The 12,898-nt window shown below is 52.4% G+C and overlaps 3 protein-coding genes across 3 annotated transcripts; 1 reads left to right on the forward strand and 2 right to left on the reverse strand.

Moving 5' to 3' along the window:
* Positions 1-2,637, forward strand: NCS57_00261000 (uncharacterized protein; the record flags this gene model as incomplete). Its single annotated transcript, XM_053052636.1, has 1 exon — positions 1-2,637. One exon carries the CDS (start codon positions 1-3, stop codon positions 2,635-2,637), a length of 2,637 nt encoding a protein of 878 aa, XP_052917882.1.
* A 2,221-nt stretch (positions 2,638-4,858) lies between these two features.
* Positions 4,859-5,911, reverse strand: NCS57_00261100 (uncharacterized protein; the record flags this gene model as incomplete). Its single annotated transcript, XM_053052637.1, has 1 exon — positions 4,859-5,911. One exon carries the CDS (start codon positions 5,909-5,911, stop codon positions 4,859-4,861), a length of 1,053 nt encoding a protein of 350 aa, XP_052917883.1.
* Positions 5,912-6,470: 559 nt separating this feature from the next.
* On the reverse strand, positions 6,471-11,812 carry NCS57_00261200 (DNA topoisomerase 2; the record flags this gene model as incomplete). Its single annotated transcript, XM_053052638.1, has 4 exons — positions 6,471-7,838; positions 7,890-8,159; positions 8,208-11,537; positions 11,750-11,812. The coding sequence occupies 4 exons, from the start codon at positions 11,810-11,812 to the stop codon at positions 6,471-6,473; spliced, it is 5,031 nt and encodes a 1,676-aa protein (XP_052917884.1).
* Between the last annotated feature and the right edge of the window lie 1,086 nt (positions 11,813-12,898).

Genomic DNA, 12,898 nt, shown 5'->3' on the forward strand with positions numbered 1-12,898 from the left:
ATGTCCTCTCCTCCAGATTGTCTCTGTTCCATCATCTCTACCGCTCTCGACACTCCTCGCATCGACATCGATCAAGTGGGAGGTCAACACGACCACGTCTGCTTGACTGCCATGGATTTCCCCAATGACTGGGAGGCCTTGATAGAGGCCGAAATGGCCCAGCTTCTTGAAGATGAGGCTGATGAGGCGCCTCTGCCACTTGCTCCCACAACCACAACCACAGCTGCAGCCACCACCGCCACCACCGCCAATTCTCAAAACGATGATATCAACGCACTATTCACCATTGGCGACCTGGGGTCACCCAAGCCCGCCCCCCTCTCCAAATGGAACAGCATTCACTTCAACAAGCCCACCACGGTGGACAAGATGCTACCCCCGCTCATGAGAAAGAGTCAAATTGAAGAGACGCGGAACTTTGAGCTCTACCGCCTTCACTCGATCGCTTTCGAGCTCAACAAGGGCGATACTCTTGTCTTTATCGACTACCCTATTCACCAGAAGGCAGCTCTCAGCTACACAGACTGCAATGGCATTACATTCAAGCCCCTCCAGTTCCGCGTCAACTCGGCCAATCTGGTAGGCAAATTTGCGGAGATGCTTGCGCCTACCTATCAATTCCGCGTCCTCAGGCGACTCAAGCTCGTCAACAAGCTCGCCGACGGCGTCAAATATGTGTTGGACCTGACTCCACCTTCAGAAGGCGATGAGCTGGTCTTTCAGATGACTGAACTATCATTGACGCCTGGCATCATCAAGTGGTGGAGCACTTACTTGACGAATGATGTCGATCCATGGCTCGTTTGTGGTCACGATGATATTTGCGGATGCAAGAGACAAAAGGAGGAAGAGACTAAAGAAGATGAACCAAAGGGAGAGGGTTCATCAACCGAAGTACAGCAAGATGCCACGACCAGTCCCAAGGAGAAGAAGCAGTTACCCAAGCTTCCCCTAGGCCCGGACGCCGCACTCGCCATGAAAGCAAGGGGAGAAGATGAAGTCTACAAAACACCGTCTTATCGAAAAGTCCCCGACTACTGTCCTATTCGACATCGGAATGGAATACTGCGACTGCTCCTCCTACTAGAAGGGAAAGGAGTCATCCTCGACTCCGCTATAAGGGTATGGACCCTTGTGAAGCTCGCCACCATCTTTGATTGTGCTCATGTTCTCCGGGATCGCGTTGCCCAATGGATCATGCATGGGCCCAATACGGCACTGATAGAGCACTTACCCGAGGAAGCCCTTCAGATAGCCTTTGCCCTGGAGTTGCCAGAGGTCGGGCAATCGGCCTTCAGAATCCTTGTGAATGAGGCCGCTCTGAAGTTGGCCTCTACCTCTAAGGAAGCCACCACTCAGTTTACCATTTTCGGAAGAAGGCTGGGTGATTTGCCCGACGACTTGCAGAATCTTGTCCAACATGGAGCGATGGCACTTGTCGAGCGTGTGTCGAACATTGACGCCCAGCTTCGAAACCCGGATCTTTTCGACTTCTGGGATATTGAGGAGTGGAACAAGATGCGAGAGATCGAGCAATGCCTTGCGAATGGAAAGGGCCTGATCAATGAAAAGGCTCTGTATTCAGTCCAACTTCTCAAGCAGGCTCTCATCTATGAAGTTCAGAGCGCGTATGAAACTGCCACAAGCAAGTCTCTGGGCTACAATCACCCGGCGCTGAACAGTATCGACCACGACCGGCTCTTGTCCGTGGAGCCCAGGCAGTTCGAGAAAACGAGCGTCATCATGTCCACCTTCAACCCAATTCAGATGCTTCTCTGCTCCATCACCTACAACGAGCTCGGCACTCTCTTGGATGACCGAAGGTATCGTGACTGCAAGTGTCAGCTGCCTGGCTATTTGCAGACGACTTACCGTACGCTCACGAGCAAAGCATTTCAATCTTTAAGGGACGTCCTTATCTGTGCGCCAGCAGATATGCAAACTGCCGGGTTGGAATGGTATATCCGCAGGTGGTTGGGTGAAGATGCCACGGTGTGGTTGGACTGCATTGAGCGGGGGGTCAAGGACGCCCTTCGACCAACGACGCTCTCCTGGCTACGCCACGAAATTGAGCCGCCGCTGAACCTGACTCGTCACCTCCTCCTGACACTCACCAACAATGAGATAAAGTACTTGCCTCTATGGGCGGGAGGTTGTGACGACGGCAGTGGAGGAGTATTCCAAGATCTGCTCCCGCCTACCTCTTGGGGAGCCAACGGACCTGGCCCAGGATACCACACAGGCAGAACTATCCCATCAGCGCCATCAAGCGTGACGGAGTTCATCACGGAGGACATGAACGCGCTACGTATGTGGGGGAGCACCACTGGGGCTTCCATCGACGTTCACGACAGCATCTCGACAGTGTACCATCCGGATAGGGTCATCTCCGAAGACCAGTCTATTGCCTCAGAGTCATTCACCGAAGGGAGATCAGATGATTACCAAGATGCTCGATTCGAGATCCCTGCCGACCACCAGAGCATTGGACAGGCCGTGGACTTGACAGTCGAGGCGACCGACTCGGAGACACGATCTATGACTGAAGGTCGGCAGTCGAGCGGCGATGACGACGACGACGACATGTATTTCTGGGGCAGTGACAGCGACGACAGTGGGGATACAGTAATGATTTGATGTGGGAGTAAGATATACTTGGATGTGAACACTGGCAGGATGACTGCTCTACAAAATGAGGGAACATGACATTTGACGCACTTACGTGGAATTAGATACATGGCAATTAATTTGAGTAGTAAAAAATATTACTACGTCGAGCACATTGGTCCTATTTACTTGCCGTGTTCCCATATCTGCTGATATTGCTGTTGTTGCATGAGCCCATGAGGCGAAGTAGGATTGACGACGAAGCCGGTTCTTTCTAGGCGCTGGTGGATGCAAGATCTAACTTGACGGGTTCTCAAGCAATGTTCAACTAAGGAAGTAGCAAAACTTGCAACGGAAAATATGATGGAAGAAGACGCTGAGTCACATGGCCAGTGAATGGCAGCTCTGTTCGGGCTCGTGTGCCACGAGGCGATCACTTCGCAACTCGGAAAGTCAGCATAACTACTACGCGAGTGTGTCACTGACATCTTCCCAGTTTCTCTTAAGATTCTTGAATACAATGTGACCATTCACTCCTCTCTTTATGTCTTGCCAGCAACCTCATGTGGTTGTAGCCCCACCCGAGATTGGAACATCACCACAAGACTCATCCGAACTTGCGTGGGTTTCTCCTTGGGAACCACCCTTGATCGGCCGACACCAGAGTGCTGCCCCGTCTACCATGATTTTCTTCAAAATCCATTTGATTTAATCAGTAAAGGCCGGCAAAGTATTTGACTCATAGGGCTGAACACCATCCCACTACCCCACATTGAAATGTAGAGGGTTCTCTGAGCCTCATATCCACTTTCAACGTCAACTGTCTTCAGAAGAGAAGAAAATCTAAGAGATAAATTAAGGAACATGGTAAATGCCAATAAGATACAACTATATAACGTGCTTCATTCTATTATCTTGAGGATTTATTAAGCCTATGTACTTGGTTGCAAAATTCTCTTCCTACCCTTGTCAAGAGAGACCCTAAATGCTAGGTAGGATATACCACAAGTTCAGCAGTTGAAGCCATCAAGAAAAAACAAAAGATAACGCCTCCGCCAAGATTTGGACTTGGGTCCCCTCCGGATTGCCACCAAAGCTAAAGCCATTTCCATGTAGTGTAATGGGAACGCTTTGCGCCCTCGTAGCAAGCTCAGAGCGTGCTGCCACTACACTACGGGGGCTTTGGGCTATCTGTCTTATGAGAGAACGGCCCTATTGAGATATGTAAGGCACGGCAGGTTCGTTCCTTCCATGTTTGAGTTGACAGGTAGGTCACGTGTAATGGTATCAAGGTTTTGTTGAGCTCTTTCCTCTTCCCTCCCCTGAACCATCACAAGTAAACCATTCTTCCTTTCTTCGAGCCATTACCGAGACAAATTCACTTCAATCTATTAGATTGAGTCACTGCTACCAGTGCGAAAAGCATTTTCCCTCCGTTTGCCTGCTGCAAGCACCCCGAGCGTCTCCCTTCTCTTTCGCCCGCTGTAAGCGCAAGTGCCCATCCCCGGCCTCAATGTTATAGCACATGGAGCCACTGTTGCATGCTATCTGAGTCACAACAGGGCTTGAAGATTGAGATCATATGGATACTAATAGCAGATCTGATAGATGGCTACTAGAAATGTAAACTGCGTTTAATTCGGGAGCAACGCGGCAGCAGCCGCAGCGCAACAACAGCAACAGCAACACCACCACCACCACCAACAACAACAATAATAGAAGCAATGGCAATAGTAATAGAAGCATAGGAATCGGGATCGGCAGCAGCAGCAGCAGCCGGGCCCTCCCGCCCCCAACGGCAACAATAGCAACAATAGCAACAACAGCAACAATAGCGACAGCAGCAGCATTAATAACAGTAATAGAAACAGCACCGGCGCCGTCATCGGCGACAGCAGTATTAGCAACAGAAGAAGTAGATCTTCTCCACCCCCCAGCTCCCGTCCTCGCTGCTAAGGACAACCAACGCCCAGAGTGTAATAATCGAACTCAAGGATACGCAGCTGGCAATTTGGCTGTTGGTTTTGTTTCATAAAGAGGACAATGGAAAAAAAAAGAAAAAATCCCAGCTAAACCTGATTGTATTCGTGATCTCGTTGCCAAATGATATATGCCTATTATCGTTGCCAGCTCTATACAAATCCTCCACCTTGCCACACAGCCCGCCCCAAGAAACGCCATACCATTCTCCATATTGTGTCCATAAATTCTTTTTAAACACCTTTTAATCAAGTTGGGACCTCGATCTTGATCAGCCCCTGTTGAGAGTATTTCCAGCGCCCTTGGGATTGTGGTCAACAAACTCGTCCCACTCGCGCTGCTTGTACGTCTCGCGGTCCACGGCCTCCATGTCGTCCTCGTCCACCACCGTCTTCTTCTCGACGCCGCCCTGCAGGATATTGCCCTGCCGCCTCTCCTCTTCGAGGTATTCGTCGATGGACATGGTCGGCAGGTTATGGCCCGACCGGAACACGCCCCTCGCCCGCTCATCCCGGGAGCCCACTAGGGTAAAGGGCTGTAGCGGCTTGCCCTGCGCTGAGAGCAGTGGGCCGCCCGTCACGGACTGTAGCCTCCGCAAGGGTTGGTCAAGTCGGGACGTGTGATCGTCAGCGGACGGCGTGTCGACGGCCGAGGGGGCGAGGGGGCGGGGTGCCTGGGCGAGAATTGCCACCTCGCGGTTCAGTGAGTCGAGAGCCTGGAAGGCTGCGTGCACCGCCGAGGTGAGTTGTGTGAGGTACAGCTCACGGACAATCTCCTCGTCGCCGTGTTCTAGGTATCGCGGGTTGCGCCGCAACGTCTCGAGCTTCTCCTTCAGCTGCTTCTCGGCGCGGTAGTTTGCGATCTTGCCGTCTCGCCGGGCTGCGGGGTCGTTGCTCGCCACCACGGCGAAGCTGTCTGGGTCGTCACGGTATCGCTCCAGTAGCTTGTCATAGGGATTTCCTACAAGGCCGTAGCCGTCCAAGGCAGCGAGGAAGCGTTCGTACGCAGATCGTGACTCGGCGAGGACATCTTGTCGCTGATCGGGGCTCAGGTTGGGCGTCTTTTGTACGAGCTCGGCGACGTGAGCATCGAGTAGTAGGTAAGGTAGATCGGTGGTCGAGATATCTTCTACTCCTTCGTTGGCAGAGAAGAGAGAGACGGCGGCCATCCGGTCGCGGGCCTTTGCATAGAGGGAGAGGGCTGCTTCGAGATCGGCGCGGTAGGAGGGCGAGTTCGCCTCAAAGGCGTTGTCCAAGGCATGGCGCTTTTCTTCGGCAGCTTCGTAGAGAGAACGGAGAGACTGCGGCTCATCTGATGAAGCCATTTTCGGAGGATTGTGAAGTGAGAGACAATGTGAGAAGGAGAGTGGCGGGTAAGGAGAGAGTGCGAGATAATGAATGATGGAGGTTGACAAATTCCACCCTTGGACCCTGCAGGGAAAGCCCCGCGTTGGAGGGGAAGCTAGCTCTTATCGATAAGGGTCTTGGCGCCTAGCATTGGCAGGTACCATCAGCTGTCTACGGGGTTCTGTATAGCTTCACAGTTGTTGTATAGCTTCACGGTTACTCATGCAAGTTACGAAATACCAAATCATTTATCAGTAGCAAGTGTAGGTATGTGCTCATATTCGGATATCAAGCCCAAAAAGAAAAAAAGCAAATGATCATCGTCCTCGACGCCGCCAGACCACAATCCTCAGATTGGATGCATCCATCCTTCACTCCACACCCGTCATGACCCATGCCTTGGTGTTCTGTTGCCACTCAAGGCTTCATAATCGAAGAATAACACAAGCAAACAATGAACCAGAAACAACGGTTCTCGAAAAGAACAAGTACTCTTCATGTGCTTCCCTTCCACCAACTCATGTCCACTAGACGAGTCTAGTCTTCGTCGTCATCCACCTCGAAAGGATCATCGCTCTCTTCATCCGGTTGCGAGACTGAAGAATCATCGTCAATTACAACAGGCCGTCTCGAAGCTGCAGCCCGGCCGGGGCGTGCTCTCGACGCCTTGACAGGAGGCGAGTCCGGCTCCGCCATCTCCTCGTCAGAGTCGTCATCCAGGACCGACTTCTTGACTGCCTTCTTGGCAGCGTACGCCTTAGCCGCTGGAGACAACGTCGTCTGCTTCGTAGCTGTCTTGGATACAGCCCTGGCAGCCGTCTTGGTGGCAGTCTTAGCACCAGCCTTGGTAGCAGTCTTGGCGGTAGCCTTGGGCTTCGCGTCGTCCTTGGCCTTGTTCTTTGAACCAGCAGGCCGGCCACGTCCCTTCTTCACCAAAGACAGGCCTGCGGGTAACGCAGACTCCTCAGGGCTGGCGGGCCTTGGTCGAGATGCTGCCGCTGTCTTGGATGGCCCAGCAACGGGTTCGTCATCTGACAGGAAACTGTCGATGTGATCCTCCTTGGCTGCCGTTGCCGTTGCCGTCTTGTGTGGCGAGGATTTGGCAAGCATCTCGTAGTTTGTATCATCCGGGCTGTCATCGTCAAAGTCAAAGGCCTTGGCTGACTTGACCTTTGGCTTGGAGAGCCCCGTGATGCTGCCATTGCCCTGGCTGGAGTCTGGTCGGCTCATGGCATGCAGACTAAACCTGCCTCTGTCCGAGTCCCCAGCTGACTTGCCGATGCCCTTGACCAGAGCGCCAACATCGCCAAGCATCTGATCGTCGTCACTCTCAGAATCGTCGTCAATGATCGCCTTGGCCCTAGATGCGGCGACTCGTCTGACGCGTCCGGTGTCCGGCGCCTCGGGTGATGATGGGCCAGCCTTGGCTGCTGGCTTGCTCCGGCTGAGAGCCGCATAGTCGTCATCAGAGAAGTTGTCCGAAACCTCCATAGGGTCGGCGCTTGCTTCCTTCTTGACCTTTGGCTTTGCGCTGAACATCTCGGCAAACCGTTGAGCACTCTTCGTCTCAACCTTGACTGGTGCTGCCTTGGCCGCCGCCGCCTTTGGTCTTCCACGGCTCTTCTTGCCGGGATCGTAGTCATCATCATCCTTGGCCTTTCGCCCACGACCGGCGGGGCCAGCTCCGATCTTCTTGGAGACGCGGCGGCCCATGCGACGAATGTTAGTCTTTAGTTCGGCATCGAGCGCAAGCTGATTATCCCATTCGGCTGAGAACTCATCAAGGTCCCTGCACCAGAGATCCTTCTCACTCAGGGCGAGAAGGTCGTCGTGCTCGGCCTTCTTCTTCTCAATAGCATCCTTGAGCTTCTCGAGGCGCTCAGCCGTGAGAGACCAAATGGGCATCTGGAGTCGGTTAGCTTTTAACTGCTGATTCAGTCCTTGCTCATAACTTACCGAAAGGAGATAGTCGTAATCCCGGGCACCACCGTCTGTGTCTGCCTCCACGTCTTGGTTGTCGTCTGCATCGTCCTCCTCCTCATCGGCCGTCTTCTTCTTGTCGCCGCCACGAGGGAAGGCTTCATATTTGCGGTCTCGAAGCTCCTGGACGAGTACAGTCTTCTTCTTTTTGCCAACAATGAGTTCACCGTCGATGATCTCCTTGATGAACCGAGCCTGGTTCTTCAGCTTGCGGTAATCGGCGTGGTAGACACCCAACCAATATTTCTGCATAAATTAGCACGCGTCATCCAGCATAGGTGCAGCATTACCAACCTTTCGCTCCGTGTACATGTCGAATCGATAGTGGTAGTACTCCTCCAAGATGTCCTCTACCTTCTCGTACTTGCGAATTTGACCCCTGGAGTCGAATGCAACCAAGTTGGAGGTGGCCACCTGCTTGAGCAACTTGAACCGCTCAAGAATTCCTTCTTCCAGAACCTTCTCGGTGTGCTTCTCGTCCATCATCACCTCGAAGTGGACAACGCTGTGGTCGTTGAACTCTTTGTAGTCCTTGATCCACGCCGGGCCATCATTGCCGCTGATGATCTTCTCCAGTCGCGCCTTGAAGTCGTCTGTCCACACTCGGATGGGCAACTCGGTGATGGTAATTTCATTGGGGTTTCGCTCGTTTTGCTGGGCGACACCGTTGAACTTGTAGCGATCGGGTCCAGCAGCCTCAGGCTGGCCCTTCCATCCGCGGAACCAGGGCATCATGGTCTCGAATGGCTGCTCCTCTCCATCCTTTTCGTCGAGGCGACCCATTCGTCGCTTCAGGTTCCTGACGATGTCTTCTGGGTGGTAGTTGGGAATGGACGTGCTCCAGCCTGTTCCGATACCGTCGGCGCCGTTCACCAAGACCATAGGAATGATGGGTGCATACGCCACTGGCTCGATCTTCTTGCCATCTTCGTGTTGATGCTGCAGGTTGGGCTCATCCATGGCCGAGAAGATCTTGCGAGCAAATGGAGAGAGTCGAGTAAAGGTATAACGGGGACTAGCAGCATCCGAACCGCCGGCGAGTCGAGAACCGAAGTTTCCACTCGGCTCCAGGCAGTTGATGTTGTTGGATCCCACAAAGTTCTGGGCCAGACCAATGATGGTCTGCTGGAGAGATTGCTCACCGTGGTGGTATGCTGTCTGTTCAGACACATAACCAGCCAATTCAACGACTTTCTTGTCCTTGACTAGGTTTCTCTTGAAGCAAGCGTAGATCACCTTGCGCTGACCAGGCTTGAAACCATCCAGGACCGAAGGGATCGATCGCATGTTGTCAGCCATGCTGAAAAGGATCAGCTCCCTGTTGATAAAGTCTGAGTAGCTGATGGACTTTGTCGAATGATCCAAGAAGGTGCCGGGTACAAAGTTGCCCAACCACTCCTTTCGAGCATCCGCCTTCTTCTTGGAAAAAGCCAAGTCCAGGAGATCTGCTTCTTCGGGCTTCATCACCTCGAACTCTTTCAAGTGATCATCTAGGTTGGTGAAGTAGACTTGGGCGTCCTCGTTGGAGCTTGTTCCCAAACCCTTGAAGTACTTGGAGTGCCACCGGCCCATTTCATCTTTGTGGTCTTCTTTCCACTCCTCGTACTCGGGTTGTGTGAAGAAAGACTTGAGGCGAAGCGGCTTCTTTGGGTTGGGGCCCTGCCAGACCTTGACGATGGGAGTGATGAACTCTCGGAAGAAGTCGGGAACCTTCAGAAGAGATGGAAATTGAACTTGAAGGAAGTTGATGAGAAGACCCTTGATGTGACTGCCATCGTGATCCTGATCAGCCATGATCATCAGATGGCCGTATCGAAGACTCTTGGTGTCTGTGTACACTTGCTTGTGCTTCAGACCCAGGAACTGCTTGATGTTCTGGATTTCCTGATTCTTGGTAATCTGATCGACACTAGCATCACGAACGTTGAGCAGCTTTCCACGGAGCGGGAATACACCGATGCGGTCAGGGTCAAGGATGGCACGTCCAGAAACGGCCAAACCCTTGGCAGAGTCACCTTCTGTCAAGATCAGGGTGCACTCATGGCCTCGTCGGGTGCCTGCCAAGTTGGCCTCAACCAGCTTTGCGTTGCTCACTCGCGATCGCTTGTTGCCATCGCTCTTGGCCAACATCTTGTCTGCCTTTCTCTCCGCAAAGTCCATGATGTTCTGGATAGCTTCGGATTTGGCAACCTTCTTGAGAAAGTCTTCACCAAGTTGGCACTTGCTGCCAAATTGGCTGGTCTTGGTCGTCATGTGCTCCTTGGTTTGCGAGTTGAATGCGGGGTTGTCGATCAGACAGTTGACAAAGATGAAGATGTGGTTTTTGAGGTGACTTTGCTTCAAGGTGTGTCCCTTCTTCTTCTTGTTGAGGGCTTTGAGCAGATAAGCCGTGACTTGATTCGCGATGTAGTCCACGTGGCTACCTCCGGATGTTGTTGCGATCGAGTTGACGAAGGAAACTTGCTGAAATGTGCCATCCGAGACAGCGAAGCCAACTTCCCATCGGGGGTGTGACTTGTCCTTGTCCATCTCCACGTTGCAGGTTGGTGTGCCGCCCTCTTCATCCATCCTCTCCTTTGCGATGGACTTGGCATAGAGATCGCAGTAGCTCTTGAAGTCCTTCAACTTGAGAACCTCGCCGTTCAGATGCACCTTGATGCCCCGGACAGTGCCTGCCATGTCGTAGACTCTCCTGTATAAAAGCCTCTCAAGATCATCATCAATGCCATCCTCCATGCCAAATCGCTTGTAGTCTGGCTTGAAGGTGATTCGAACAAAGTCGGCAGTTTTGCTGCTGGTGATCTTGGCCTTCTGCATCTTCTGCATGTTGTCGGTCCAGACCTGCTTGTACCTTTTGCCATGCTCGTTGTCCTGGCATTCAAGCTGGAATTCGGTACTGAAGACGTTACAGAGCTTGGCACCGTAACCGTTACGGCCACCAACAGTCTTCTTCTCGTCATCATCAAAGTTGGAACCAGCCAAAAGGTGGCCGAATACAAGCTCAGGGATGTAGATTTTTTCCTTCTCGTGAATCACGATGGGGATACCCTTTCCGTTGTTCTCCACGCTGATCACTCCAGTAGCGCGGTCAATGTTGATCTTCATGTAGGTCATGGATTTGTCACGCTGCTTGTTGTCGGCTGCGTTGACGAGAATTTCGTCAAAGATCTTGTAAAGACCAGGAACGAAGGAGACGGGGCGGTACTCCATGAGCGAGGTCTCTTTGTTGTACACCCACATTGATTGCTGGGTCATCTCGACGGATCCAATGTAGGTATCGGGTCGCTTAATGATATGCTCCAGCTGGCTCAGCTTCTGGTATGTTTCGGTAGCCGTCTTGGGCTTGGTCGTCTTGGGCTTCTCAGGGGTGTCGATATCCATCGTGTCGTTATCGGGCTCCGTCAACGGAGTACCTGAAGACTTGCTGGATGAAGTGTCCTTCTTCTGCTTCTTGGACTTGGGAGGGCTGTCCGAGAAGCCCGATGCATCGCTCATCTGGTCATCGTCGCTCTCGGGCGTGGTGCGCTTCTTGGGCACCGCCTTGGTTTTTAGGGTTGTCTGAACCATCTTTTTGACGTTAGGCCGCGCGGCAGGCTTCCTCACGGCCGGTTTGGCTTTTGATTTCTGGAATTGCGATGTCAGTTACTCGGCCTTTGTTGTGTTGCGATGCGAAAGGGTGGTGTTGTTGTTGTTTGGCGCGGGCGAAGGCATCGGTGAGGGGAGAGGAAGGCTTTGAATGCGGGCAGCCAGGCAGACTTTGATGCAGCTGACAGGCAGAAGCAGTATTCACGGTAGACTTGATTGACAGTTAAGAAAGGCGCCTAAAATTCACTTACCACCTCGGGGACGTAGCCATCAGACTCGTCGTCGAAGCTGAAGTCGGAAGCCTCCGAATCCATCTTGTTTGCGCTCTTGGGAGCAGAAAAGAACCTAGTAGGAGGGGCCAATAAACAAGGTTTTGACAACGAATGCGACAAAAGTGAGGGTGTTGGTCGACAAGACAAAGACAATGGACTCAGAAGCAAATGGCGACTCAATCGAATAAAAGGGACCGCTCGCGCGCAAAGTCGCGACAACGAAGGAGAGAAAACTTGATGGGCCAGACTGACAGGGCCTGGGATTAACAGCACACTAGACCGAGTATGTTGTTTTGGCAACAAGGGTCCGACGAGTGTAAACAAACGTGAATGTAGGGGACGCGGCCGTTGATGTGGGGCCGTGTTTTGATGCCTTAGGCGTTTGCTCTGTTGCAAACGCCTGGTCCCGTGACTTGTCACCTGAAGCTGCCTCTCAATGCAACGTACCTTGAGCAGGCATCTTTCCCGTCAGAAGCCTCTTGGAATAAATGAATTTCTACGTCTTGTTCTATGAATGCTACCTCTTCATCATACCCTCTAAATCGATCCTCTAAAAGCGGGCTTTTCGAGTCTAGAAACGCTACTTGGACGTTGCACTCTCCAAGTCTCTCACGAATCACTGCCAGAGACCGAAATTGTTCCCCAGATTACCTACAACAAGTCAGACCCTGGCCCGATCATTTCAAGATTCAATGTTTCTTTCAGTTTGATTACTTTGCAACGTCAATTTCTTCTTTCAGTGGAAGTGTCAACAAACCACCGTTGCCCCTAATCACTCTCACACTCGGCTAGTGCCACACGTTCCACAAGCTTTCCAGAACAGGAGCCTTCCCCATAGAGACGGCGACAACTTGATAATATCGGAAGTTGGCTCTCTGTGGGCCAGTCTTCCCGCGGTCGCTTATTCCTTGAAACGAGCCTGTCAAGCTCGAAGTCAGACATGCACCGGTCTCGTCTTGGATGAGCGGGCCGAGTCTGGATGTACAACCCTCCCTCAGTGGACTGTCGCCCTCCCCAACGAGGCGTGTGTTGCCTGGATAGAGACGCCATTCCTTGCTAATTCTCCTGGTTCCACCGTCTTCGAGATTAGCTTGGCTGAGGCTGGCCGTATCACCTCCGTGGGACTGA

Source organism: Fusarium keratoplasticum, chromosome 2 (assembly GCF_025433545.1).
Source record: "Fusarium keratoplasticum isolate Fu6.1 chromosome 2, whole genome shotgun sequence".
NCBI classification, from domain to species: domain Eukaryota; kingdom Fungi; phylum Ascomycota; class Sordariomycetes; order Hypocreales; family Nectriaceae; genus Fusarium; species Fusarium keratoplasticum.